Raw genomic sequence first — 25,618 nt, 5'->3', positions numbered from 1 at the left:
TTGTTTATCTAATGTAGAGGACGAATACTATTTTGTTCTTATTTGCCTATTATTTCACTCTATGCGAAAACAGTTAATTCCTGAGTATTTTTGGCATCTTCCCAATCCAGGAAAATATTACAGTCTAATGCGCTCAAAATCAGCAAAGGTACTACGTAATCTTGGTAAATTTCTACATAAAGCATTCAACCTTAGAAGGGAGTTTTCGTTACTATCGGTATAATAATTTTGTTATATATATATATGTATTTTACAATTTCTGTACATTCTCCAGTGCTTGTGTATTCTTTTGTTTTTTTTGTTATGTATAGTCATATGGGCCTGTGGCCTAAAAGACAATAAACAATAAATCAATTACAAATGTGCCGGTGGTGGATTTTCTCTAAACGTACACAATTGGTTGCAACCACTATGATCAAATTTATGTGGTATGTACATGTACAAGGCATGTGGCATTTAGTATTCGTACTACTCGTATTATTGAAACATTGCATATCATATGTATAAACGACCACATGTTTAGTTGCGCCTTCTTTGAATTGCATATGAATGTATTTAAAACAATACAAACAATTGTATTGTACAGTCTATTTTAGACAAGTTTCACCACATACAAATAGTAATAAAGTACATGCAGCTTGTATTGGACGATTTAAATGTGGTGTATAGATAAGGAAAACACATTTACAGTTTGGAAATGCGGATTTAAGGAAAAGATAGTGTGAAGGCTTAACAGTTGTCCCAGAATGGTTTGGATAAAATTACTCTAAAGGTGAGAACAAGTATGTGCAGTGATCAGAAGATGAGTAACAAAGTTACCTTCACTTAGTTGCGAGATTTCATTTAAAAGCACATCTACATTTTTGAACAACTATAAGTGTGGTGTAGAGGAGAGGGGGGATTTACATTATTAAATATCAAATCAAGATTGGATGAAACACACAGTGAAGTATTATACTGTATATTTTTATTGACTATTAAACTTTTTTTTACTATGTTATGTTTTTTTTTTCAATGCAATCCATAACCAACAGCATACATATATTCAAATTTCTTAATTCTTGTTCTTATCAATAAAATATTACAACATCACAGTGTCAAATAAGCAGTAAAATGTGTTTTTGAAAAACGCTTTCACATAGATAATTATAATCAGTTTTGAATGACATTGATGGGTTTTTCACACGAACAGGGGGAAAATGAAGATGAAAATTTCAGAAGCTACATTTTTATTCATGGTTCACTGGTAAGTTTGTGTGTGCCACGCATGGCCATGTTTGCTTTGTTATCACAAATAAGTTTCACTCTGTGAGCAACCATAGAGCTTCATTGGTGTAAAATATTTGGGAATCTGAATCATGTGTGAATTGTGGAAAATGTATACTGGGTAAAATAAACGTTCAAATTTTAATACATTTGAACTTTTCTTTTGCTAGCGCTATTGAATATTGGTTCCAAAGATCTGCTTTTGCTCTAAAGTACAGCAGGCTGCAGTAATTCAATAAAGTTCTATGTATGATTTTGGAGTACAACTTTAATTCATGATATACAAAGTACACAAACTCTGCGACAAAGAGTGGACATTTGTTTTACATGTATAATGGAAAAGTTGTCAAAGTTGCAAAGCATTAGACGACAAATACTGTAAAGGGGTTAATTATTCACTGGGTTTTAATTTTGCTTATTTCGCTGACTGGAAAATGCGCTAAATTAAAACCCAAATTTAGCATAGAACACATTATCGAAATGATAAAACGGTGAATTTAAAACCCTCTAAATATTCCTGAAATGGTAAATCAGCGAAATTTAAACCCAGCGAAAATTAGTCATTTTACAGTACTTCTAGTATGGTAGTACATGTACCTCTGCATAGAAAAGACATTTTTTTTTACATTAAAACTAAACAGCTTTTGGCAACAAAAATTTTTCGCTAACTGGTACAAAATTACTGTGATATTCTTTTGGGCAATAAGGATACAACTTACAGAGTATTGAACGAATACAAATATAAAGGCAGATAACTTAAATACACTGAACAAGACTGAGTTTTTTGTGCGACACACAATCATTCATTAACTGAATTCTACTCTTGGTATCAGGACGATGCAAAAATAACCTGTCAAAAAATGTAACCTACTCTCCCCTCAATTCTGGGACTAGAATAGATTCACCCATGCTATATTAAGTGGCACTGGGCCATACCAAAAATAAAGTAGGGGCGACAGAGTTTATTATCATGTGAAGTATCCTGTACAGGTGAGTACTTACAGCAAAGGTGCTAAACAGTAGAAGGCATCTCTATGAACCATAATTAATGTCATCTTGATTTTCGAATGTTTGTACTAAAAAAACGTTTCGGCAATGCAACTGTTGGCCGCAGACGTACACTGTGTGGAAAGATATGTTTTGTATGTTTACATGTTTAATGAGTTCTAATTTGATAGTCCCCATTCTGTGTTATGTACCGTACCCACGGCAATGCTTGGTAGCCCGACTTCTCAATAATCTTCAAATAGCGAACCTGGAAGCAATTAATAAACAAATGTATGAATTGGAACATACTTGTGAGGGCGCTGTAACTGGTATAAAAACTGGTATTTATATTGTAAATTATCTTCTGCCAAGAAGAGCATAAAGATTGGGTTATAGAAACTATTTAGTGAACATTTTTATTTTATTTGTGCAGATTTTTAAACCGTTTTAAAAAGTACCGGTAACAACAATTTTGGAGAGAAGGGGATGATCAAAAGTAGTGGCTTTTGGGTGTAAGGTACTACTAATCAGACAGAAATGACAGTATGGAAGTTGGTTTTGAAGTCACCGATTACAGCTGGTCAGACAGCCAGTTTGAATGAAACAAAACAATATTGTACAAGGCAACTTATATATATGGGTCAACACAAACAAGATCCTACATTAGTTTTATGTAAATATCCCTTGTATACAGAACAATGTAGAAGATCGTCATTTATGGCATATGTCCCTTTAAGTAACTTACCTGAATACCAGAGGTAGTGAAATATGGAATTTCAAATCGACATTGAATAGGGGGTGTCCCTTCCTTTTTCTCAGCTTCGACACTGGGTAAACTAAAATGTGCTCTCATCAGATATTCTTTACCTCCCTGTAGAACAAAACAAACCAAGGTAACGTTAGAATGGCCATTCATGCTTGGGTCATAATAAAAATTTCAATAATCAATTATACAATAAATGCAACTGTTGGATGGCATGTACTATTGGATAGGTGCTCCTAAGGCCAGACTTTTATTATCACTTGTTTCGCGAACCCGCCGAATGAACAAGAGCCGAAAATGAAATAAAAATATAATTTTATTTCAGCGTAATTTCTCGTAAAAAATGCTAAAAAATATTATTTTAATCTTTATTTTTTTACCACCCGCCGCATAACAAATCCAAGTTGCATTTTCATGGGACTATCATGATCAAAGTACCGAAGTCTCACGCAGATGAGGAACAAGGTTATACATGGAATAAAATGTTATTTCATTTCTTCTCTCCAATCAATGATCTCACTTACAATTCTTTGGGAACCACACAAATCTAATGGGGAAAAAAAAGAATTAATTTTTTTTTTTTTTCGCCCTCCTCGAAAAAATTGCCTTAAAAAAACTCGTGAAACAAGGAATAAAATAAGTCTGGCCTAACAGAGCAAATAAAGTACATCTTATCCACAAATCACACTCTAATGACGGAGCATTTCTGTGATGTTGAAACAACATAAACCAAATTTTTTGGTTGTGCAGTCAGAAAATTCCCATGACAATAAATACATCAATGGAGGTAGATACTACAGATTAGCAATTACTTACAGGGAATGACTTGACATTCCAAAGAACTGCACTCATCTCTGGAATATATTTACAACTACCAATTGTGGTTTTAAATTTAGGTGAATCAGCATCGCTTGGTACTGGTATGATGATCTCTACGTTATTTGCAGTGGAACGTCGCTTGAATTGACTTTTAGCTTTAATCATGTATTCTACCCTGCTATGTGAATGACGCTCTATAACAGATTCAATCCAAATCAGTGGTTTTACCTAAAAGAAAAAAAAAAGTTACATTCAATGATCTCTCATGCTGTAATTCAAAATTAGAAGAATAAGTTTTTGGCATTGAACCGGTATATAATACTAGATTTGTTTTGTTAGTATTGCAGTCAAACCTTTGCTAGGGAACCCTATATAAAGATCACCGGCCTCCAGTGACCACTTTTAGACACTCCCAAGGCATAGCATATGATCAATTGTGCATAAAAAATCACATGTCTTAGGGACGACGTCAAAAGATTGATGTCGGATAAAAAACTTAATTCCTTTAGTTTTTTCCAAACCCCCCTACCCCCACTGAAACTTAATTGATAAATATTGGTCATGGCGTCAGACTACATTCACCATTAAATACAAATTGATAATCGGACAGTAGTATTGCATATTTAGCAGTTGGCTGTCGGGTGGGTGTAAACAGATTTTACAAATGCACTTCATTTGACGCACAGATTTACACTCGAACCAAACCATTTTTCTGTTTTTTTTTCCCTTTTCGGTTATTTCTGTCCATGATTGGATAGAAAAAAAAACGAACTACAAATATTCCAAGATTTTTTTGACTTCATTAAAAAATAAAATTGTTTTTGTCGGATGGAAACTTTTTGAGGTCAAAACCCCCCACCCCAAACTAAAGGAAATAAGTTTTTTATCCGACATCGATCTTTTGACGTAGTCCCTTATGTGCCGACCCTTTCAACAATTCTTACACATATACTTTTGAACATGTTTTGTAAAATGTACAAGTTGGCGGTCCATAAAAAAAAAATCCGACCTCTTATGAAGACCACCCATCTACAAAAACATTTTAATGAATGAATGAGGGTGATCGCTATATATAGGTTTGACTGTACATGCATTTACACATTGAGTATTTAATTTGTTTAATATGGTTAACATGCTTCCATGAGTTGAAGTAAGGTTTCTGTATTGTATATGGGCTTCAAAAGGAATGGCCTTCGAGCATATATGAAAACCACAAATGTGACAACTTACATTGATAATTCATTCACAAGGTACAACCTCTTTCTACACAATCTGGTAGAAATTGTTTTGCCCTTATGATATGTAACCTGAATCATACTTTATGGGGGGAAATATTCACCGAGTTTAAATTTACCTGGTTTGAAGTTGCATTGGGTTTTAAATTCACATTTTTTGTGAAGAAACAATATATTCTATTGTTGCACTTATTCACTAGGTTTTAAATTAGTACATTAAGCTATCAGTCAAATAAGAGAAAATAAAACCCAGATGGCAATAAAATACACAATAACCATTAATTTTTTATTAATACCTGCCATTCATTCATGTAAGCACCTTTCAGTTATTCAGGTATACTGGGTATTCTAGAAATCAATGCATTGGGTAAGACAATCCATGGTGGGAGTGGAATAAAGCAAATACTTACATGCGTGTTCAGTCTATATGACATTAACTCAAATTCACCATCAGGTGGAATAAAAGAAATCGTTCTATCATTTTCAAATCTTGATAACCGTACACATTGGTGAAACTTGACATCTTCCAGCTCCACTGATTTACTCTTAGTCCCTGTAATGATATAGGTAATGGAAATGTCATCGATCAATGACATCAAAGTGAAAGAGTTCACACATTGCTGGGTGCCACACAAATTTAACTCAATATGTCATTGGCAGCATACACTGCTATGCTACATATCATGTAATCAATGGACATGGAGACCAATTTGTACAAAAAGACAAACTTTGAGCTCAGTGTACTCATTTGTTTCAACCATCTATTAGTGTAACAATAATGAATGTGTTAAGCACATTGACTTAACAATTTTAATGTTGCCACATTATGTAGGTTCAATTAAGCAATCTTCGTGTGTGTGACACAGTGTCTAATTATTATACATCTGTCACTGCAATGCCATAAGTTACAGTGTGCCGGTATTGCACTGGGTATTTGCATCCTACCATATTAGGAAATGCAAATTCCAAATATGGAACGATGCAAATCCTAGCACATCAGTTATTACTTACTTCCTGTGTTTTCAAATAATATTTTATCATTGAGTCCTAGTCTGAGTTCCGGCATACCACTGAGGAACACTCTCATCTTGACTGCACCAACTATCTCACTACGTAACACATTGCCATTAGCACTCACCTACAATAAACACATCAAGACGTCACAAATAACATAAAACAAACCCCATTGGATACAGTTATCGGTACTACAAAATGAATATATTCGGTACAAAACGAAAGCAGAAACACTAAAATTTCTGCATGAAAGTGAATATTCATGATGGCCAGAAAAACAGTAGCAACTCTTTACTCACAAGATCATCATGACCACATGTATGGTTGCCTAGCAACAAGAGACACAAAACACAAGTCACCCAGTGATGATGATATACAGAGTTGAAGAAACGCATTATAGCTACTTTTTGTACACACTAGAGAAAACATGTTATATGACATCTATAAATTATTGCTCATACTAGTAGGGCTGCTATGGAAAATACAGTAACTTACCAATAAATTAACAGATTCAACCACATCTAAGAAGACTTCGTTTTTCCTGTATTTGATTCCCTCTGAACGCCACGATACAGCATTAGTGACCGCCATTGGTGGTCTAGGTGCTATTTCTAACCTTTGACCCTCCTGGGTTATATATCTAAAATAACAAAGAAATAATACACGTTTTCACAACATATTAATTCACATGCTTATTTGATGATAGATTTTCATTATGTGTAATATTCAATACATATGAATTGTTGATACAACTGAAACAGGGTCACTTGCTGTGAATGAAACAGCAATTATTGAACTACGAGATACTGTTTTGCAAAACAAACAAGCTACATTACGCAAAATGCTGGGCAGGTTTATTTTGTGAGAAGTGACAAACAGTGATTTAAAAAATAGCAGGTTAAAACAACTACCTACTGTGAAATCTGTATTAGAAATCGTGGCTTCTATTAAAATGGTACAATGCAACAGAGGGGATGTGGTTTCTATTAGAGCATCTACACATACATGTATGAGAAATGATGAATTTTTTATTCTCAAAAGGAATGGGTGCGACTTCTATTAGGGATGTGCCTTGTGATACAGATTTTACAGTACGTGGAATAAATTACCGATTGTTTTTGTTTTTTCCTGGAAAACAATTCTACATCAATGAGAAATATTCACTCCGGTGCTCAAGGGTGAAAAGATTATTAGCTACATGTCTTGTATACAGTGAATTCAGCACAATTGGTAGTAAATTAAGGATACAATTTTTAAAACGACTCCACAGAGACTGAAAACAAACATTTCATCTCCAATAACATTGCTTGTTTCAAATTCATTATAACGATACTTACTCTTGTAATATTTTACTGTCAGTTGTCTGTGGATACCCAAAATCAATCAACTCATCCAATAATTCATAAATAAGAACAAAATTATCACGAATACTTTCCTCTTCTAGTTCTTTAAAATATTCAAGAAATACCTGTAAAGTATAAAAACGTGTTGGCAATGAAAAATAATCTAGAGATATATACTGTGAAATACTTGGAATTAAGGGGTGATTCAGTGAAAATAAAATCCAGCGAATATATACCTTTTTTCTTTCATATTTTAGATTCAACTCGCCAAAAATCAGTGAAAATAAATTCCATACAAAACACTCTTTTCAGCGAAAATTAATTCCAGCTAAAATAAATTATTTTACAGTAATAATGTTTTAGTTTTATTGCTTTACTTTTATAAACCAAGCACAAGGTGTCTAATAAAGTGTCAACCTGTTCTATTATATTTTCCATAAAGTTCTACTCTATTCTATTCTATTTTGTTCTACTGTATTCTTTATTAGGGACAACATCAAAAGATCGATGTCGGATAAAAAAATTATTTCCTTTAGTTTGGGGGTGGGGGGTTTTGACCTCAAAAAGTTTCCATCCTACAAAAACGATTTTATTTTTTAATGAAGTCAAAAAAATCTTGGAGTATTTGTAGTTCGTTTTTTTTTCTATCCAATCATTGACAGAAATAACCGAAAAAGGTAAAAAACAGAAAAATGGTTTGGTTCGAGTGTAAATCTGTGCGTCAAATGAGGTGCATTTGTAAAATCTTTTTACATCCACCCGACAGCCAACTGCTATGCAATACTACTGTCCGATTATCAATTTGTATTTAATGGTGAATGTAGTCTGACGCCATGACCAATATTTATCAATTAAGTTTCAGTGGGGGGTAGGGGGGTTTGGAAAAAAACTAAAGGAATTAAGTTTTTTATCCGACATCGATCTTTTGACGTCGTCCCTTACCAGTATATGTTGTTCTACTATATTCTCCATTCTATTTCATACCATGGTATATTTTATTTTGTACTAGATTATATTCCACTTCATTCTACATTCTTCAACTACATTCTCTATTCTATTTGATACCATATTCTACTATATTCTCTATGGTACTATATTCTATTCCACACTACTCTATTACTGAACAAATATGGAATTATGTGTCTGAGGTAGGAATGCTAAGAATTATCATGTTATCATGAAGAAGCATGTTCATATTGCAAACTGACTTTTAACTGTCTGTCTAAACACTACTTTATATTATTCAAGAAAGACCATTGAATAAAACACTGATAATATCATACAAAATCTCTTATCAGATGAAAATAAAAGTTTCTGCTGATATCTGACTATGTCAACAATGCATCTCTACCTCTTGATGTTCAATTTTAGTGAACATTGTTAATTACATAATAAAAAAGACAAAAAAAGACTTACTTCTACAAGTTTGTGTAAAATTGTAAACACCATGCAGACATTAGCATTCTTTCTGGTTGTTGACACCACTGTATATAAGCATTAAGGAAAGTACTAGATGGTATTGTCAGCCATCTTGAATCACAACAACTACTTGTTTACTAGCAGACATACTACCACTTGGATATCATACAATCAAAAGCAATTTGGTAGATTTTGTTTAAAATAACTACATGTATTCAGATTAGTCAAAGGTAATGCATGTTAAAATGTCTAAACATCTTTTTGCCATATCATCTTTTGAGTTTGAGTTGTCAGAAATCTGTAATCTGTCACAAGAATGATACAGAAATCAAAGCAGAGGTTGAAATTAAAAATATAATTGCCTGACAGATTGGAGAATAAAGTAGCTGTTCCAATTAATAAAGTACCTGTCCTTAACAAAATAAATTAAGACATATTATTTACATATAATTTTAATTATTGGGTCATCATCATTTTGAATATTAACAACTTTGGACTATCCCATTTGGACAGTTAATAAAACTTTTGTACGTTTACGTGTCCCATCTAAAATCTGCCTGTCTGAGACAGGCCTCAATTTTAACCCCTGTTAAAAGGTATTTTGAACTTTGTGGCCGTAGATAATTTTCTATACTCTATATTGATAAATGAATTATGTATTGAATATAATTGGTTCATAGGGATTTCCCCATTCCAAAGCATGATAGTGAATTTGCATAATAATATAATCTGATTTGCATATATATGTGTTGTAACAATAGATATAATTAACATATAAATACTTGTTTTGACATTTCAAGCATGGCAGTTCAGTGACCAATCATGATAAAACTTCCGTGCTTTAAAACGTGGAATATGAACAAAAACAAATATTTTTTTAATATTGTTATTCGAAATAAAAATCCATATTGTAGATCAAATCAGACTATGATTTATCTGAACACATATAGATTATAAATCAAAACCACTAATATGCATATGCAGGAATTGTTATTGTAAATACCAAAACAACCAGTGCATATGCATATTAGAGAATCTCATTACTCACAATACTGTAAAGTACTACTTTGAAATCCAACAATTATACCTTTTTTCATATATTTTACATCTACGTTTTAAACCAGTGAAAATAAATTCCAAAATGCAAAACACCCAAAAAGGCTTTTCGGCGAAAATTAATTTCCTGCTAGAACAAGTCATTAAAAATGACACAGTCCCATTAAATTTTTCAAAGTTCTCTTTGTGCTCGTCATATTAAAGTGGAGGGGTTGTCGCGAGCGTGTCCTTGAAACTTGAGTTCCAAGTGGCGTATACAACAGATTGTTTATTTACATCAAAACACGTGTTCCGTGTAGTAGTAATATGGCCAAAAATAAAAACAGCCATTATTCGGATATCTTTGATCTGATTATGAAACACACTTGATATGTATGATGTATGCCAAATACAAATGAAAATGGTACATAAATTGTGGAAATATAGTAGTAAGGCCAAAAATTCAGATGGCTGTCAATCGGCCATCCTTTACCAGATTTTGAAACAAATTGTCATAGACATGCATCCTAACATGTATAAAGTACATGTATGTGCGAAATTTGAATGAAAACTGACAGAGCACGTCCAAGATACCGCATAAAAAAACAACAAGATGCCTGCCAGTGGACAATCTTTGATCCAATTGCGAAATAAATCGTCATGGACATGTATCCTAATATGTATAATCTATGAACCAAGTTTGAATGACAACTGACAAAGCATGTCCAAAATACAACATTTTCAGAAAACAAGAAGGCTGCCAGTCGGCCATTTTGAATTGAATTACGAAACCACGGCATGTGCATATGCCCCACATAAGGTACTAGGCACATGCAAAGAATGAATGGGATCAGTCCACAGGATTCTGAAATATGACTCTGGACAGAGGGACAGACGGACGGACACACGGACGGATGGACGGACAGACTCAGGAACTCACGGACGGCCAGGGACATGTATCCTAACATGTATGTTCTATGTACTAAATTTGAATGAAAACTGACAAAGCATGTCTAAAATACAACATTTTCAAAAAACAAGATGGCTGCCAGTCGGCCATCTTTGATCCAATTGTGAAATAAATCGTCATGAACATGTATCCTAACATGTATAATCTATGTACCAAGTTTGAATGAAAACTGACAAAGCATGTCCAAAATACAACATTTTCAAAAAACAAGATGGCTGCCAGTCGGCTATTTTGAATCGAATCGCTAAACCACTGCATGTGCATATGTCCCACATAAAGTACTAGACACATACAAAGAATGAACGGAATTGGTCCAAGGGATTCTGAGATATGACTCTGGACGGACACACGGACGGAGACCAAATTATAAGTCCCCGTTTTCGGACTTCGTCCAAGCAGGGACTAATAAAGTATTTACAGCACTCAGATGTGAGCTACAATACAGTGTTCAGAATCAAACAACAACACTAAAATTATACTCTCTTGTCCATATTGAATAGTTAAAAGGGCTGGGATGAACACTGGGTTTTGGGATGCTGTAACAGTTCATTATCAAAGAAGGTGCATGTGCAGAAGCATAACTACCAGTATTAAATAACAATGTAAGGATACAGTATAAGTTGTTGTATTGTATAAACATAAATGTTGTTTCCCCATGTACAACAATTGGGGATACCTGGCCTTCTTCCTCCATGTCCATCAAAATAGGCATAAATTTATCAATAACTGACATGTCCACATCACCACGGTAATTACGGGAAATCAAGACCTGCAGAAACAATGTAATGATAATATATTAAGATTTAGTAATTATGCAATGGTTGAAAAATGGGGGGATAAACAGACAGAATAAACAAACTGGGAGGCGCGTTTGTGGGGTATATTTTTGACCACATGTCTCCATCTTTAATGGTTTCTATGTAGTCAGAACACTATCAATTTTGAATATAACTGGTAGATAGTAAATAAAAATGTTCTGCTCAATAGGAGGTCAGTGACAACAAATTTCCAGAGTAAAATCAAAGTCGCTAAAACCATTGCAGCATGCTATGGGTTCAACCTGTTCACCACCATCCATTTTTTCTTATATTCTTCAATATTTCTGGAAATGAATGCTAATTATGGAGCCATCAGACACAATTTGAGTAACTTTTCAGTTTTTATTCAAAAGTTGGCAATTTTTGTTCCAATCTTCTGATGGAAAGTGCAGCCTATAAATAAAACTATTTGTGAATTTGTGATGAAAAGAGCAGACTGGGAGCTACATCTACCTGTTTCTGACCAATAAATAGTTAAGCTACTCTCAAATTTCAGTGCTAAAAGCAGTAGTTCATGTTCATGAGGTGCATGCGACACCCTGCTGTCAACAGCACCCCCTTGAGCTCTGGGACCCAAACACATGGTGGTGAACACTATTACAGTCGTTCTGAGAATTATTCGGACAGTCAGTTAGCAAAATGACTTCCAACTTTGCAAAACACTTTGGTCTTTGCCCAATCTAGACTTATCAGCGCCACTTGAGTGACGAGCGCGTGGTTTGGGATTACTATTTCATAGGGGTTGTCGGCTTGGTGAATTGCATTGGACATAATAACGGTCGTTATACCCCGTCATTTTCAAACTGCAGTTGTAAAAGTGATTCGATCAAGGAGGGCACTTTTGATTTGACAAAGTCCATCAAAGCGTTATAATCGAGTTTTCCGTCTGTGTATCCCTGACGTACTCTCCCACCTCGGTATAAAATCTGAATTTGATACATAATACACCAGTAATGTAAAAACAACTTTTAGTTCGGCTCAAAACTGTCACGAAACTGCAGCAGCTAAGAAACTTTACTTTGAGCCTTCCCACCAACGGCGATTCCATTAATACTTGGGGTTACTCAACACTCGGGAGTTGTTTTGTAAATTGCGCTATGTCAGGTGGACTCAGATGGTTATAACAATTTAAAATAAGACTTTGAATGCATATACAACATATAACCTGTTAATATATAGTAACAAACGCGTGTCGTTTTGAAAACAGCGTTTTACCCGCATCTTGTAAGATAATGGAATGATTCCAATCGTGGGCATGCCAATACAACGGCGCCATCAAGTCTAGATTGGAAAAGACCCAAGTGTTTTGCAAAGTTCCGAATAATTCTCAGAACAGCTGTAATATTTATCAGTCGATAATAACTATTCAGAAAATGTAATATAATAATTAATGTGTGCATTAGTTAAAACCAGTCAGAACAAAATACACTGCGAGAATGAGCAGGGATTCTTTTTATTTGGTGGGTAAAAAAAAAGTGTAATAATAAAATAAAAAGCAGTGCACATTGTCAGATTAGAAACAGTAACTAAATAAGAAAACCTTTGATTTTGCAAAAAATTTTATTGCTTTAGAGACTTTATTTATTAGCATCGTGCTCTACTGTCACACGATTGGTGTACAAAATATTAAAACTATAAACATTTTAACTTTTGGGATATTCGTTAAATATGTATATTGGATATGTTTTTGTTTAGAAATGTAGTAAACCACTAAATACTTCCAAAAATGTGTAAGAAATGATCAAGACTGAGAAAATTTAAATTAATCCACGGCGGAGATTTAGCACCAGTTGAAATTAAAATCGTTTAAAAATCTCCAAATAGAATTAAAAGTCACAGAGTCGAGGGGGGATGGCTACCTCACTGCGATTTCCAAATTACACCCGGTATATACACTATTTTTTTATTGATTTAAAAATAAATAAATGATATTACTTACCTTTCCCTTCATATCAAGTATAAACACCGCAGAGAGAGACATGTTATTATTCCGACGATGAACAAACAAGGGAACAGTAAATATGTCGTTTCTTTGTAACCGAATATTTTTTACGCCTACAAATCGTGTTCGGTGCAACGTTTCCGGAAATTAGGAAAATATGGCGGCCTGAAAGAGAACACTTTGCGCATGTTCTGTGACATAAAATCAGCCTTTGACCTCTGACCGGCGTAACTTTTGAACGTCCTTCTTTTTGAAAACAAATTGTCCTGTGTTGGTTTTCAACCCAGTGCTATTCAGTTTGATAAAGGTTTTGCTGGAATTACGGATATTATAATTTTTTGAACCTGGTTATACTAAGTAAGGTAAGAAAATAGTTCCAGCAACGCTGTTTCAATCTCAGCAGCTGCTTCGTCTGTTGAGTGTCGATTCCCGGGTCGATTCGCCCAAGCATTGAAGGGCAGTACCGTATGTAAAACTATTTATCGCTGTTCTCCTTTGCCTTCTTCGAGCGACAACGCTGGTGGCACAGAACAGTATTACAAGGTTGCGTACGATCTTCAAGATATACGACAATAGCATGTAAACTAAACACGTGAAACGTGTTGCTTGGTACCACGATTGATTAAATCACAAAGCTCCATAATAATAATAACTTTATTGCATCTTTAGAAGTACACATTTTTTATTGGTTTACAGCAATAAATATATAAGTGATTAAAATAATAGCAATGATTTAAGTAGAAATTCCCCTAAAAGTTTAATTATATTTCTGTCATTACTTTTCATTTAATATGTGAATTTTTGCTGTTTGGTAATTCTTTGGGGAATAAAATACTGGAAATAAAATCATTTCTATCTGTTTGATGTCAACTTCCTGTAATGGGCATTGTTTACAAATTCTATTTTCTAATGGGGTTTTTGAATTGGTATGTCTGCCTTTTTCAATGGCTAGATTATGACTACTTTATCCTGATTCTGGCCATTGATATTCTTTGATTATCATCCAAAACAATTTTCCAGATTGTAATTCATTTTAAATTTAATGTATGTTCTCAGTTTTGTTTTTTCATTTGTCATATTCTCTATAGTGCTGCTAATTTCCTTAATATTTTGGTGTGATAGTTGTGATCTTTTAGAGGTCTGCATCTTTCAAGATATTCTTGGCTGATGTTAACCATTGTGCTTTTGACAAAGTCTTTTGTATAATTATTTTGTGACTTGTCTGTGACATGGGACCAGAACTTAATCATATTAATTTTCACTTCAGTTATCAATGGAAATGCTCCAATTTCACCCAGACATGCATCATTCGCTGTGTATGATGCATGTCCATGCCATTTGGTTTGATTGACCCGAGAGTTCAATGGTCCGAAAATTGACTAAACCATCAGCACCACAGTCTCAAAAAGTAGACAAATTTGAAATGAAAAATAGTTCTGTCCTACTATTGCCATGATGGCCAACAACTGTTTGGTCGTAGCTTCGCACAAAATGCATGCTCGTACAAATCTTTGAGTCACAATCCTGGACATATTTCATCAAAATTTGCTTGAGTGTGTTCCTAAAATTTTGTTTTTGAGTCAGTCCTCCTGTTACCATGGCAACACTAGAATCAGCTTGTATTACCAGTCAGTTTCATATTAACACACCAACAATTTGAATACTACGGTAGTAATCTGATTTTCAGATGCTGTAAGTGTTACCATGGAAATGATGGCCTGTGCTTCCTCTGATATTCCTCATTATGAACACTGTTTGAATGGAGTCAGAAATAATTCCATCAAGAGAAAACGAACTGCTGAGGATGAGACAGACAGCTGGACCAGTAACAATACCCCACTGTCTCATTTCAGAGGTGAATATATATTATTATTATTCTTCTTCATATGCTTGGATTTTGCACACTTAATTAGAAATCTTACACAACAGAATCTATTAATGGAGTTCAGAAGCATGATTACAATAAAACATATTAGACCCTGAGCCAGTAATAAGAGATCTTCCCCTCATTACGGAATTTGGAATACACATATTTTCTGTTACTGTAAAAGGTTTAATTATTCACTGGGTTTTAATTTTGCTGACTGGAAAATGTGCTAAATTAAAACCCAGTGAATATGTAAAATTTAGCATAGAACACATTATCTAAATGATAAAAACCAGAATTTAAAAGCCATTGAATATGTCTGAAATGGTAAATCAGCAAAATTTTAACCCAGGAAAAATTAGTCATTTTATTACTGAACTTTGCTTATTTCATGAAGATAAATTACAGCCAAAAGTACCTAATTTGCATACGTCTCTTGCAAATTCGGTGATTGGGAAGGTATCCTATTGCTATCCTATTACCTGTCTAATAGTTTTTATTTGGTGTACACACGTTTGCCTCAGTACTTCAATATTTCAGAATTTGTTGCCATACCAACTGATTTCATAATTTTTCATAGTGATCACAATAATCAGTGAACTGTGTTTTCCTTACAAGGTGGGAATGTAAGTTTAATGTAGACTGTTATTTTTATGATTAGTAATTTGACAGCATTTTGCAATAGACATTGTTACTCACTGTTAAATAGATCACTGCTATAAACCTGCACATTTATTCTTGACTTTTTAATTTTGTTTAATTCAGGCAGGAAGTTTATTCCCCTGAAAGGTGGTTCTGCAGTTTTCCATTCAGAGGATGTGAAGAACAAAGAAGAGACCCTGTATCTACCGCTACAAGATGATATCCTACTTAACACAAACTCCATGGAACAAATCAGTTTTAATCAGGGTTCATATTTCATAGGAGATGAGATGGGGACTTATGTTAAGTCAGAAAATGGTAAGCACATATCAGTATCACATACTGCACTGTCTCAGAACCAGGAACAAAATCAGAATTAAAAATTTAACATATTTGCTTTCAGGATTGTTCTGATGCTTTTACTCAAGCTCCACTGCATCTGGTAGAATATCAAAACTATCTAGGATATTGTTGTGTTGAGCGAGTATTGAGAGCAGAACAGTGTCACATGATGTACATTATTTATTTATTTATTTTTTTTTTTTATTTTTTTTATTTATTTATATATTGATTGATTGATTTACTTATTCGCATATTTACTTACTTATTTACTTATCGACTCTTACACAATCCCAAAGGAAAAGGAAATAGTCACAAGGTACAAGAAAAAAATAAAGAAAACAATATGCTAAATAACAAAATACAATCACTAAATTACTAAATAATACAAAATCATTAAAATTCTAAATAATGTAAGATAACTAAAATAATGAAAAATTGGTAAAATACCTCCTTTATGTGTAACATTGTTGCAGATACTGATTGATTATTGATTGAACTTACAAACTGTAACATTCTGAATCTACTCCATAGTCCAAATTATTTCACATGTTGGAGATTTTCAACAAGCAACAATAATATTTGGTTTTCTTTCACAGGGTACGTGGTCAATTTGTGGCGATACGATGGTGATCAACGGCGGCTATACATTGCAAGATCCTTATTATTTACGAATTTACAGACGTTCATAGAAATAAAGACTGTTCTAGAAAACATTTAATATATACGGTTCAAATTTAGGAATACTTCATAAGCAAAAATGATTTGAAACCACAATTCAAGTATAGTTTTACTTAGTGATTATCATATTACTGTATTTGCTCTATTAGAAGCAGCACATATAAACCAAAAATTGTGTGTTGTATACTGAATAATTATAATAATTATAATTATTTTCTCCCATAGAAACCATAGAGCCTCTAAAAGATATAGGTCTATGTAGAAACACACTGTAATACAATCTAATTAAGCAAATACAGTTACATGTACATACTGTATAACCATTTATTTTCATACTACTTTGATATTTTGAGCATACTCATTAGTTTTGCCAGTGAACTAATGAGTTCTATTGTTATTTTAACATGTTCACATGGATTGATTCTACCGGTAGTGAATTTAGTGAAAATAGCAAAATTAAAAAACAAGTGAATTGTTAATACATTTACAGCAGCTCTTTTACAGCAACTTTTGTTGTGATGGTATTTTAGGTGTGCAAGGTCCAATATATACAACATAAAATGTTGATATTTTGGATGGATAGTGAGAAATTATTAAAAAATAGATTTTTAAACAAAAGATACTCACTTGGTTTGAACTTAAAGATCAGTTACATTGTAGGTACGTTTGTCTAAAGGACAAGACCCTCCAATAATTTCAAAATGAAATATCTGAAAAGGTGAAGGCAGGATATCTACTTTTAATATATTGTTTAACCAAAAGTACATAATTTCATGTGTTTAGCTTTTTTTGGGAGTGATGTTTCACAAATTATGAATGCGACTTTAACATGCAAGTTTTATACTATATATTAATGTGCTTCTAACGTGTTAAACATGTGAGTTTATTTTAATCTTTGAATTCAGAATATGTTAAAGCAAATATTTTATGTTTAAGCAGGTGAATTGCAATCTTCAATCAAAATGTGCTTTTTATACGCTTTATTGCTGTTGTAAAGTTGTGTACGTGAAATATATACTATGGTTATGGTTTGCTGAGCTAACATGAATAGGATCACTTCAGGTTTATTAAGTTTTCCGTTTTAGTGTGTATAAGTATTCCAACTCATTATGCAAGCTACATGAACATTGTAGTGTGTTTCAAAATTATGTGTGTAAATTTTGTATTGATATTAATAAATCATAAATTGTATACAATTGATTGTCACGTCACTTTTTTTTTTTATTCAACAGCCAACTAAAACACTGCCCTCAGTGGCAGTTTTGAAAATGCAGAACAAGACTTAAAGGGGAACTGCTCAATCCCATGGATTGCACCAAAGAATCATGGGACACTATTGTTTAGGTTGTTATCCATTGTTATTTTAATCCAGAAAGTAAATTTGTTGTGGGATTTGGCTTAACTGGAAGGTGCCCCTTTAACTGCTTTATCAAAGTGCATGTTTTATTCTCGGTATTTTAATCTAACCCTAACAGTAGGGAAATATTAAAGTAAAATATTGCGAACTAATTAACTGTCATCGAAACATTTTTAGATTATGCGTTTGATCTATAAGATGGCATCGTTTTAGCTTCACACTGCTCAATATTTTAACCTTTTCACCTCCAGACTTTCTTGCCCAAATTTGTCTGCACTTTCATATATTCTTCGATGTTTCTGGAAAGGAACCCTAATTTTAGAGCCAACAGTCAAAATTTAAGTCAATTTTCACTCCAAAAAATTGGCTATTTTTGTCCCAATCTTCTGAAGGAAAGTGCAGACTATGAATAAGATTATTTTGTAATGAAGACATGGTGAAAAGGTTAAGGCTAGATTTTCTTACAAATAGATGTGATAATGTTTAAATCTGAAAATTTGTATTTTGGTAATTATTTTAAAATTGGAATGATGATTTATCTTCTTGATTGGAAACAGTCTTAAGTGCAAGTATGGCAAAAATCATCATTGGTAAAACTGAATTTTTTTTTTTTAACCAATTACCGGTACTGTAATGAGTTGCTGTAATATTGAACTATGGAAAGATATTTTGAAGATCCAAGTACACACTATGTAGAAGTACAAACAATGAAATGTACATTTCAACATTGTTCATGAGATACTCTATCACGTTATCCATTTAACAACAAAGTTACAAAATGCATCTGCTTTTTTAGCAAATTTTAGAAAAAATATTTGAGTTAACTGACTTGTCTACACTGTTCATTCAAATTTTGTTGTATGTATATGTAGGGAGAATAGCTATTTAGAGAAAGTAGTACCAGTACAAGCATTTTCAGTTTAAATACGTTTTTCAAAGCTTTATTTAAAATATCACAAAACGTACCGGTAATACATAAAAGATTTTTCCTACTTTAAAATACACTGATCAAATGACAAGATTATATCAATGATGATTTAATGAAATTGGTCCACAACATCAGTGGTTGAAGGTAATCAGCCCATATTAGTTGTCATGGTAACCAAATCTTATTTTCACGTGGAAGGATGATAAAAACAATCATGTATCTGCATATAGCTGGATCATATTTGAAGATCATCTTCTAAGACAATTACCAGATTGACTTACAGGACTTTCTGGCTCTCCACTTAACTATTAGAACATTGTTATGAATATGGTCACATACAGTTACTAAAAAAAGAGTAACCGTGGGTCACATGAACATTTCAGAGTACCGGTATTTAGAGAACAGTGTTTTAAGTCACAGATTCTTTATAGAAAAAAACAAACATAGTCCATGACTCCATCTGTGATAATAGGATGTAAAGCGTAGGAATTCAGATGAAATATTCTCTTGTTTCTCATCAGTTTACTTGGTCCAACTAACTTTGGGAATATCGTAATGCTCCGTTAACTTGTCAAGATGTTGATTAAAACCCTGTTGAAGAAATATACGCAAGGTTATAATACTGCAAGCTACAGACGAGATTATGCAAAATTTTGTCAAAGAGAGTTAACAAAAATACATACAAAATGTCTCAACACATTGAAATTACTCCTATAATATTCACCTCAGTGCTTTTAGGTGAGCTATTTTTCACTCACTTTTTCAAAAGGTAAGGCTTCCAATTTTGTCATAGCAACGAGTATTACCTTATTTGGTATTACTGTATATACTTACAGCTACTCTATCTTTGTGAGTCATTGAGGCTTTGTTTAAAATCTTCTCAGCTTGCTATAGAAAAAAAAAAATATAAATTACTTTTGAGAAGTTACGAACAAACTGCCATAATTAACCCCAAACTCATGAGGTGTGTGGATTATTTCAAAGTCACCTTTCCTATAACCCCCATCATTTTTGTTTTATATTTTCCAAAAATTGTGATATGAATTTTTGCCAATTTGGACCCAAACTGATGAAGAAATTATGAAAAAAAAAATCATAAAACTGTGCAAAGTTTTGCACTCAAAATTTGGTGAAAAAAATTATGCTATGATAATTAAATGCAAATTACAACATTCAATCATTGTTTCACTTGAAAATATACAGTAAATCGCTTTAATTGTACAAGAGACTAATTTACCAGAGTTTTAAGAGTCTGAAAAATTTCTTAGACTTTCGGAAAACAATTCCTGACAAAATGCCATAGAATCAATAAAGCATGAACATTCTTAGGCCAGACTTTTATTATCTCTTGTTTCGCAAACCCGCCGAATGAACAGGAGCCGAAAATGAAATAAAAATAAAATGTTATTTCAGCGTAATTTCTCGTGCCCGGCGACTTGCGAGGGCAAAAAATTGTTAAAAAAAACTTATTTTTATCTTCATTTTTTTCCCCGCCCGCCGCAAAACAAACCCAAGTTGCATTTTCGTGGGAGTATCACGATCAAAGTACCGAAGTCTCACGCAGATGAGAAACAAGGTTATACATGGAATAAAATTTTATTTCAATTCTTCTCTCTGATCAATGATCTCACTTACAATTCTTTAAGAATCACACAAATCTAATTACAGTTTACAGTTAGTACACCTCCAATTAGTACAACACGTATGCATTAATGTTTGCTTACTCTCTTCTCCTGTACTTTAGCAAATGCTTTCTGTGCTGGTGTGCGTCGGTCAATTGGTGATTTCTCTGGAACTCTTTCTGTCTTATCTGGTCTGTCTTCTAAACTATCTGGTATCGTAATGTTGTCTAAAATCTTCTTATTTTTATTCTTCTTTTTCTTTTTCCTGAGTAGAGCAATCATCAGTAAATCCATTTTAACTTATACATTTAAAATTTAAAATTACCAGTACCCATATTTTTATGATTGATATATAAAAACATTATGTTTTTTTTTATCATAGTGGTCTTGCGGATTGTACTTGGCAGATGTCAAAAATAACCATTGTCTCAGGCAATGATTTTGTTTTATTTCCATCGCCATATTCTCGGGCGGACATCCAGGCATTTTCACCGCCTGGCAACCATCACAGTGAATTCAAAGGCCGAAAACTCTCACAAAACTGTATTTTGGGATGGTTGTTGAAACTCTCCTGAACACTGTAACTAGATTACCCCTATATGTGCAGCATATATAAATTTGGTTGCTCAGTATTACTTCAAAGTTGAGTTTATGCTGTTTCTTCGACTATTTTCACCAGCTCTCCGATTGTCGTTCCATAGCAGCTCGTACAGACCCCATAGAAATACATGGTACAGTGGTATGGCAGGTATGCGCCTTAGCAACATAGAAGAAGGTTCTGTGACATAAGCTCTGCCGCCAAGAATAGTAAAACTCTGTTTGGATACATGTTTTAAGGGTGCTTCCTATCAGATCTATGAATTTTACAGAATCATGCACAATTTTGTGTGATTCAGAAAGACAGGCCGGAACAGGAAGTCAGTAGATGACAAAAGATTTTTTTGTTAGCGTGGGGGAAAGTTGCTTAGCGTAGACACAGTCTTTCTATCTCGGGTCTGGAAATGACTATTGTCTAAGCTGTGAATTACCCGCTGTTCTTAGACTGCGCTGGGTATGGCGTTCCGCAAAGCATAGTCTCTATAGATAGCAGAGAATTCTATTGAAACGATCGATTCATTGTTCCCTTCATATTCTAGTTTTTACAACCGAAAAAAAAAACATATATATTTTCCATAGTGGCATATTGACATTATTATTTGTGAATATGGCACTTAAATTTGAGGTACTCTGTCAGAGATCACAAATTGGAACACTATTAACAACGTTGACCGGTTGGCCCCTTCTATTCGTCATGTGTTTTAGAAAGATCAATGTTTTTCGTTTATTGAACAGCTTAAACCTAGTTGTAGTTGGTGGATCGGTTCATTGTGCTTCTGCGAAACCTTGTAATCAGATGATTTATTTATTTATTTACTTATTGACTCTTACACAATCAACGGAGGGAAAGAAAATGGTCACAAAGTACAAGGAGAAATATATATATAAAAAAACAAAACAAAAACACAATATACTAAATAACAAATACAATCACTAAATTACTAAATAATACAATATCTCTAAATACAATCTAATATAAAATTACAAAATTGACAGCAGGCATTAAGATGTCAAGTAAGACCCTGCTTCCTGACTTCAAAGCTTTTACTTATGAACTGTGCTACTGGTATAATAATGTTTTCATTCTGTAACAATTTCATGAATTTTTTCTCTGCAGGTTTATTTTCAAATGCTGGGATCATATCCTTAGCTTTATTGAACAGTTTGGCACGCAACTCATTATATTTGTTGCATTCCAGCAGAAAATGCATTTCATCCTCAATTAGACCTTTGTTACACATGTCACAAACCCTGTTGTTTAATGGGATTTTTTTATGACGACCCATTTCAATTTTGAGACTATGGTCACTAAGACGGAATTTGGTAAGCACACTACGCAGTTCAAAGTTTTTTAGCTTGACTAAATATGGCTCAAGTTTTAAATCTGATTTGATTAGCCGATATGTTCTTAGTTTGTTTTTCTCATTTGCTTTGGTGCGGTTATCATTATGGACCTCACCTTTCCATCTTGTTAGAAATAAATCCTTGATGCCCAAATCAATTTGTTTCATTTGTGCCGAGGTTAATTTATCACAGTTGTTAACTGAATGATATTGTTGGATATTGTTTAATAATGATGTCACTTCTAGATACCATTTACTTTTAATGTTTTGGTTAACCACAAAAGCTTCCTTGAGTAACGCATTATTAGAATTCATGGCCCGACTGTAATATTTAATTATTTGTTTTTTTATAAATACGTCTAGGGGGTATCTGCCTAACTCGCTATACATGGCCATAATTGGTGTGTGTTGTGACACCCCCAGTAGATACCGACAATAACTTAATTGAACGTCTTCAATAGGTGATTTAGTGGAGAACTCATCACCCCAAACATCACAACCATAAATGAGGATAGGTCTGATGAGTTTGTCAAAAAGGGAAATTGAAACTTTTATACTTATGTTTTGTATTGAGCCAAGCTTTGCTTTCATTGAAAACAGAGCTTTTTGAGCCTTACGTTTAAGGTTTTTTAGGCCATCCTTAAATTTACCATTGGCACTAATGACTAGTCCCAGATAGTTATAAGATTTAACTGTATCAAGTTTGATACCTCCAAGAAAAAATGTATCATTATTCAAACGTCTGTTTGATTTATTGAAAATTAAAATTTTGGTTTTGTCAGTGTTGACAGAGAGCTTCCACGTTTTAGCATACAATGCCAAACTATCAAGACATGTCTGTAATCCCTGTTTAGTTTTAGAAAGTATCACAATATCATCGGCATAGAGTAGACAGCTGACATGCGAGTTTTCTAAATAAGGAGGATCACAGGTATTAGGATTGAAAATAGTGGGCAGGTCATTTAAAAAAAGATTGAAGAGAGTTGGACTAAGATTACATCCCTGTTTAACACCAATATTGGACTGAAATTGTTTTGTTAAGCCTTCTTTACATTTAACTTTATATTTTACTTTACTGTACATGTTTTTGATAGTTTTATACATTTTTCCTGTTATACCATATTTGATTAATTTTTTGAATAGACCATCATGCCAGACACTGTCAAAGGCCTTTCTAAGGTCAATAAAGCAGGCATATAATTTTTTTGATTTTTTAATATTTGTGTTATTTTGTTTATTGGCGCACTCTGACTTACCACTGTAGAGATATTTATTTACCAGGGTTTTTAGTATGAAAAGATTGTCTGTAGTTCGACAATCATGCCTAAATCCGAACTGTTGACCGGAAAGAATGTTATTAGAGTCTAAAAATGATGTCAGCCTAATATTTAGAATACTATTGAATAACTTGCCAAGACAGCTAGAGATAATAGTCAAGTAAAGTATTATCACATTACAAGGACAGGTAGTAAACTAGTATCAGTATGGAGCTAAAAAACGGGAAAGCTCCATGGCATGAGAGAGCAAAAGAAATGCCTTCGTCATATTAGCTCGTTTGGTTTCGCTGTCAGTTATTTCGTTCGCCGTGGTGTTTCCCTGGTTTCGCGTTAACACCACGACGAACGAAATACTGCAGAACTGCAGCTAATTTATACGATGACGTAACCGGAAAATACAGATTTTTACAACGTTACCTTTCGAGCCTTCTAGCATACTCAACATGTGATTCATAAAGTGAAATGGCATTCACTACGACTTGGAATATCAGGGAACATTTCGCGTACGTCTTTTATATTACCATTTGTGCATAAAACTTCTTTTGTTTGGGACCGTTTGACCGAGTCGCGAAAGGAGCCATGTTTGTTGAACTTGTTGTTATTGACTGACACTGTATAATTTAGATAAAACGACTCCAGTGTCGCTCTACATCTCTGATGTTTGCTTAGGATATAAATTCATGTCGTAAATACTTACTTCTTGATGCCAGATTCCTGTACACCCTTTAATTTCAGAGAACCTCCAGCAGACGTGTAGGCAGACATTGTTTATGATGAAGAAAACATCTCATGCTGTGACCGTAGGTGGCGTCCTTGTTGAGTCTTGCGAACTGTTGTAGTACATGTATTATATGTGGTTTTGAACGAAAAGCCAGTCTTTTTTTTTTTTTTTTTTGCAAGTCAGTCTTCTGTTTTTTCGATCCGCACGCTATTGTATTGGGGATTCGCGCTCTATTGTTTTCTCGTCCGACCTCGGCCCCTTTCAAAAAAGTGCGCTCCACACTTTGTATCCGCTCTTTGTGTTTTTCACACCAATTACATACCTCGTGCTACCCAATGAAGCACCGTGGGCTCCGTCTCGCACCACATGATAATAATAATAATAATAACTTTATTGCCTCCGTGTAAATAATTTACATAGGATAAGTACAGCAAAAAGAGTTTTAAAATAATAACAAGATATATGTAAGAATTGTACAAAAAACAATACAAAGGGACTTAACCAGTATTTAAATGTTAAATTGTGTTGTGTAAATATAATTGGCAAGTTCTATAATTATGCCAGGATCTTTGCTTGAGAGTATATATGTGAACTGTATATTTTTATTGTTGGATGAAAGTAGTGTCTTATTTT

At 33.6% G+C, this 25,618-nt stretch overlaps 3 protein-coding genes across 4 annotated transcripts; 1 reads left to right on the top strand and 2 right to left on the bottom strand.

Annotated features, from left to right (window-relative positions):
* Nucleotides 1-950: 950 nt before the first annotated feature.
* LOC100370480 (AP-1 complex subunit mu-1) lies at nt 951-13,772 on the bottom strand. The gene is made up of 10 exons (XM_002741175.4): nt 13,609-13,772; nt 11,464-11,620; nt 8,844-8,911; nt 7,422-7,552; nt 6,580-6,724; nt 6,082-6,208; nt 5,481-5,623; nt 3,833-4,063; nt 2,999-3,124; nt 951-2,521 (listed from the first exon to the last, which is right to left on the bottom strand). The coding sequence occupies exons 1-10, from the start codon at nt 13,648-13,650 to the stop codon at nt 2,423-2,425; spliced, it is 1,269 nt and encodes a 422-aa protein (XP_002741221.1). The 5' UTR covers nt 13,651-13,772; the 3' UTR covers nt 951-2,422.
* Nucleotides 13,773-13,843: 71 nt separating this feature from the next.
* On the top strand, nt 13,844-18,336 carry LOC102801739 (uncharacterized). Its single transcript, XM_006824608.3, has 4 exons — nt 13,844-13,973; nt 15,299-15,466; nt 16,244-16,438; nt 17,059-18,336. Exons 2-4 carry the CDS (start codon nt 15,316-15,318, stop codon nt 17,178-17,180), a joined length of 468 nt encoding a protein of 155 aa, XP_006824671.1. The 5' UTR covers nt 13,844-13,973; nt 15,299-15,315; the 3' UTR covers nt 17,181-18,336.
* Nucleotides 18,337-19,409: 1,073 nt separating this feature from the next.
* Nucleotides 19,410-25,341, bottom strand: LOC100370329 (protein FAM32A-like). Of its 2 annotated transcripts, none has more exons than XM_002741174.4 (4): nt 24,962-25,341; nt 21,150-21,312; nt 20,260-20,313; nt 19,410-20,016 (listed from the first exon to the last, which is right to left on the bottom strand). In XM_002741174.4, the coding sequence occupies exons 1-4, from the start codon at nt 25,027-25,029 to the stop codon at nt 19,948-19,950; spliced, it is 354 nt and encodes a 117-aa protein (XP_002741220.1). In that variant the 5' UTR covers nt 25,030-25,341; the 3' UTR covers nt 19,410-19,947. The 2 variants fall into 2 exon arrangements, with proteins under 2 accessions (XP_002741220.1, XP_085359415.1); XM_085503289.1 differs by having other exon boundaries at nt 21,150-21,346; nt 24,962-25,047.
* Between the last annotated feature and the right edge of the window lie 277 nt (nt 25,342-25,618).

This window comes from Saccoglossus kowalevskii, chromosome 9, assembly GCF_978046115.1.
Source record: "Saccoglossus kowalevskii chromosome 9, keSacKowa6.1, whole genome shotgun sequence".
Taxonomy (NCBI): domain Eukaryota; kingdom Metazoa; phylum Hemichordata; class Enteropneusta; family Harrimaniidae; genus Saccoglossus; species Saccoglossus kowalevskii.
The sequence above is the reverse complement of the archived record's forward strand: the minus strand, read 5'-3'. Positions and strand labels throughout refer to the sequence as shown.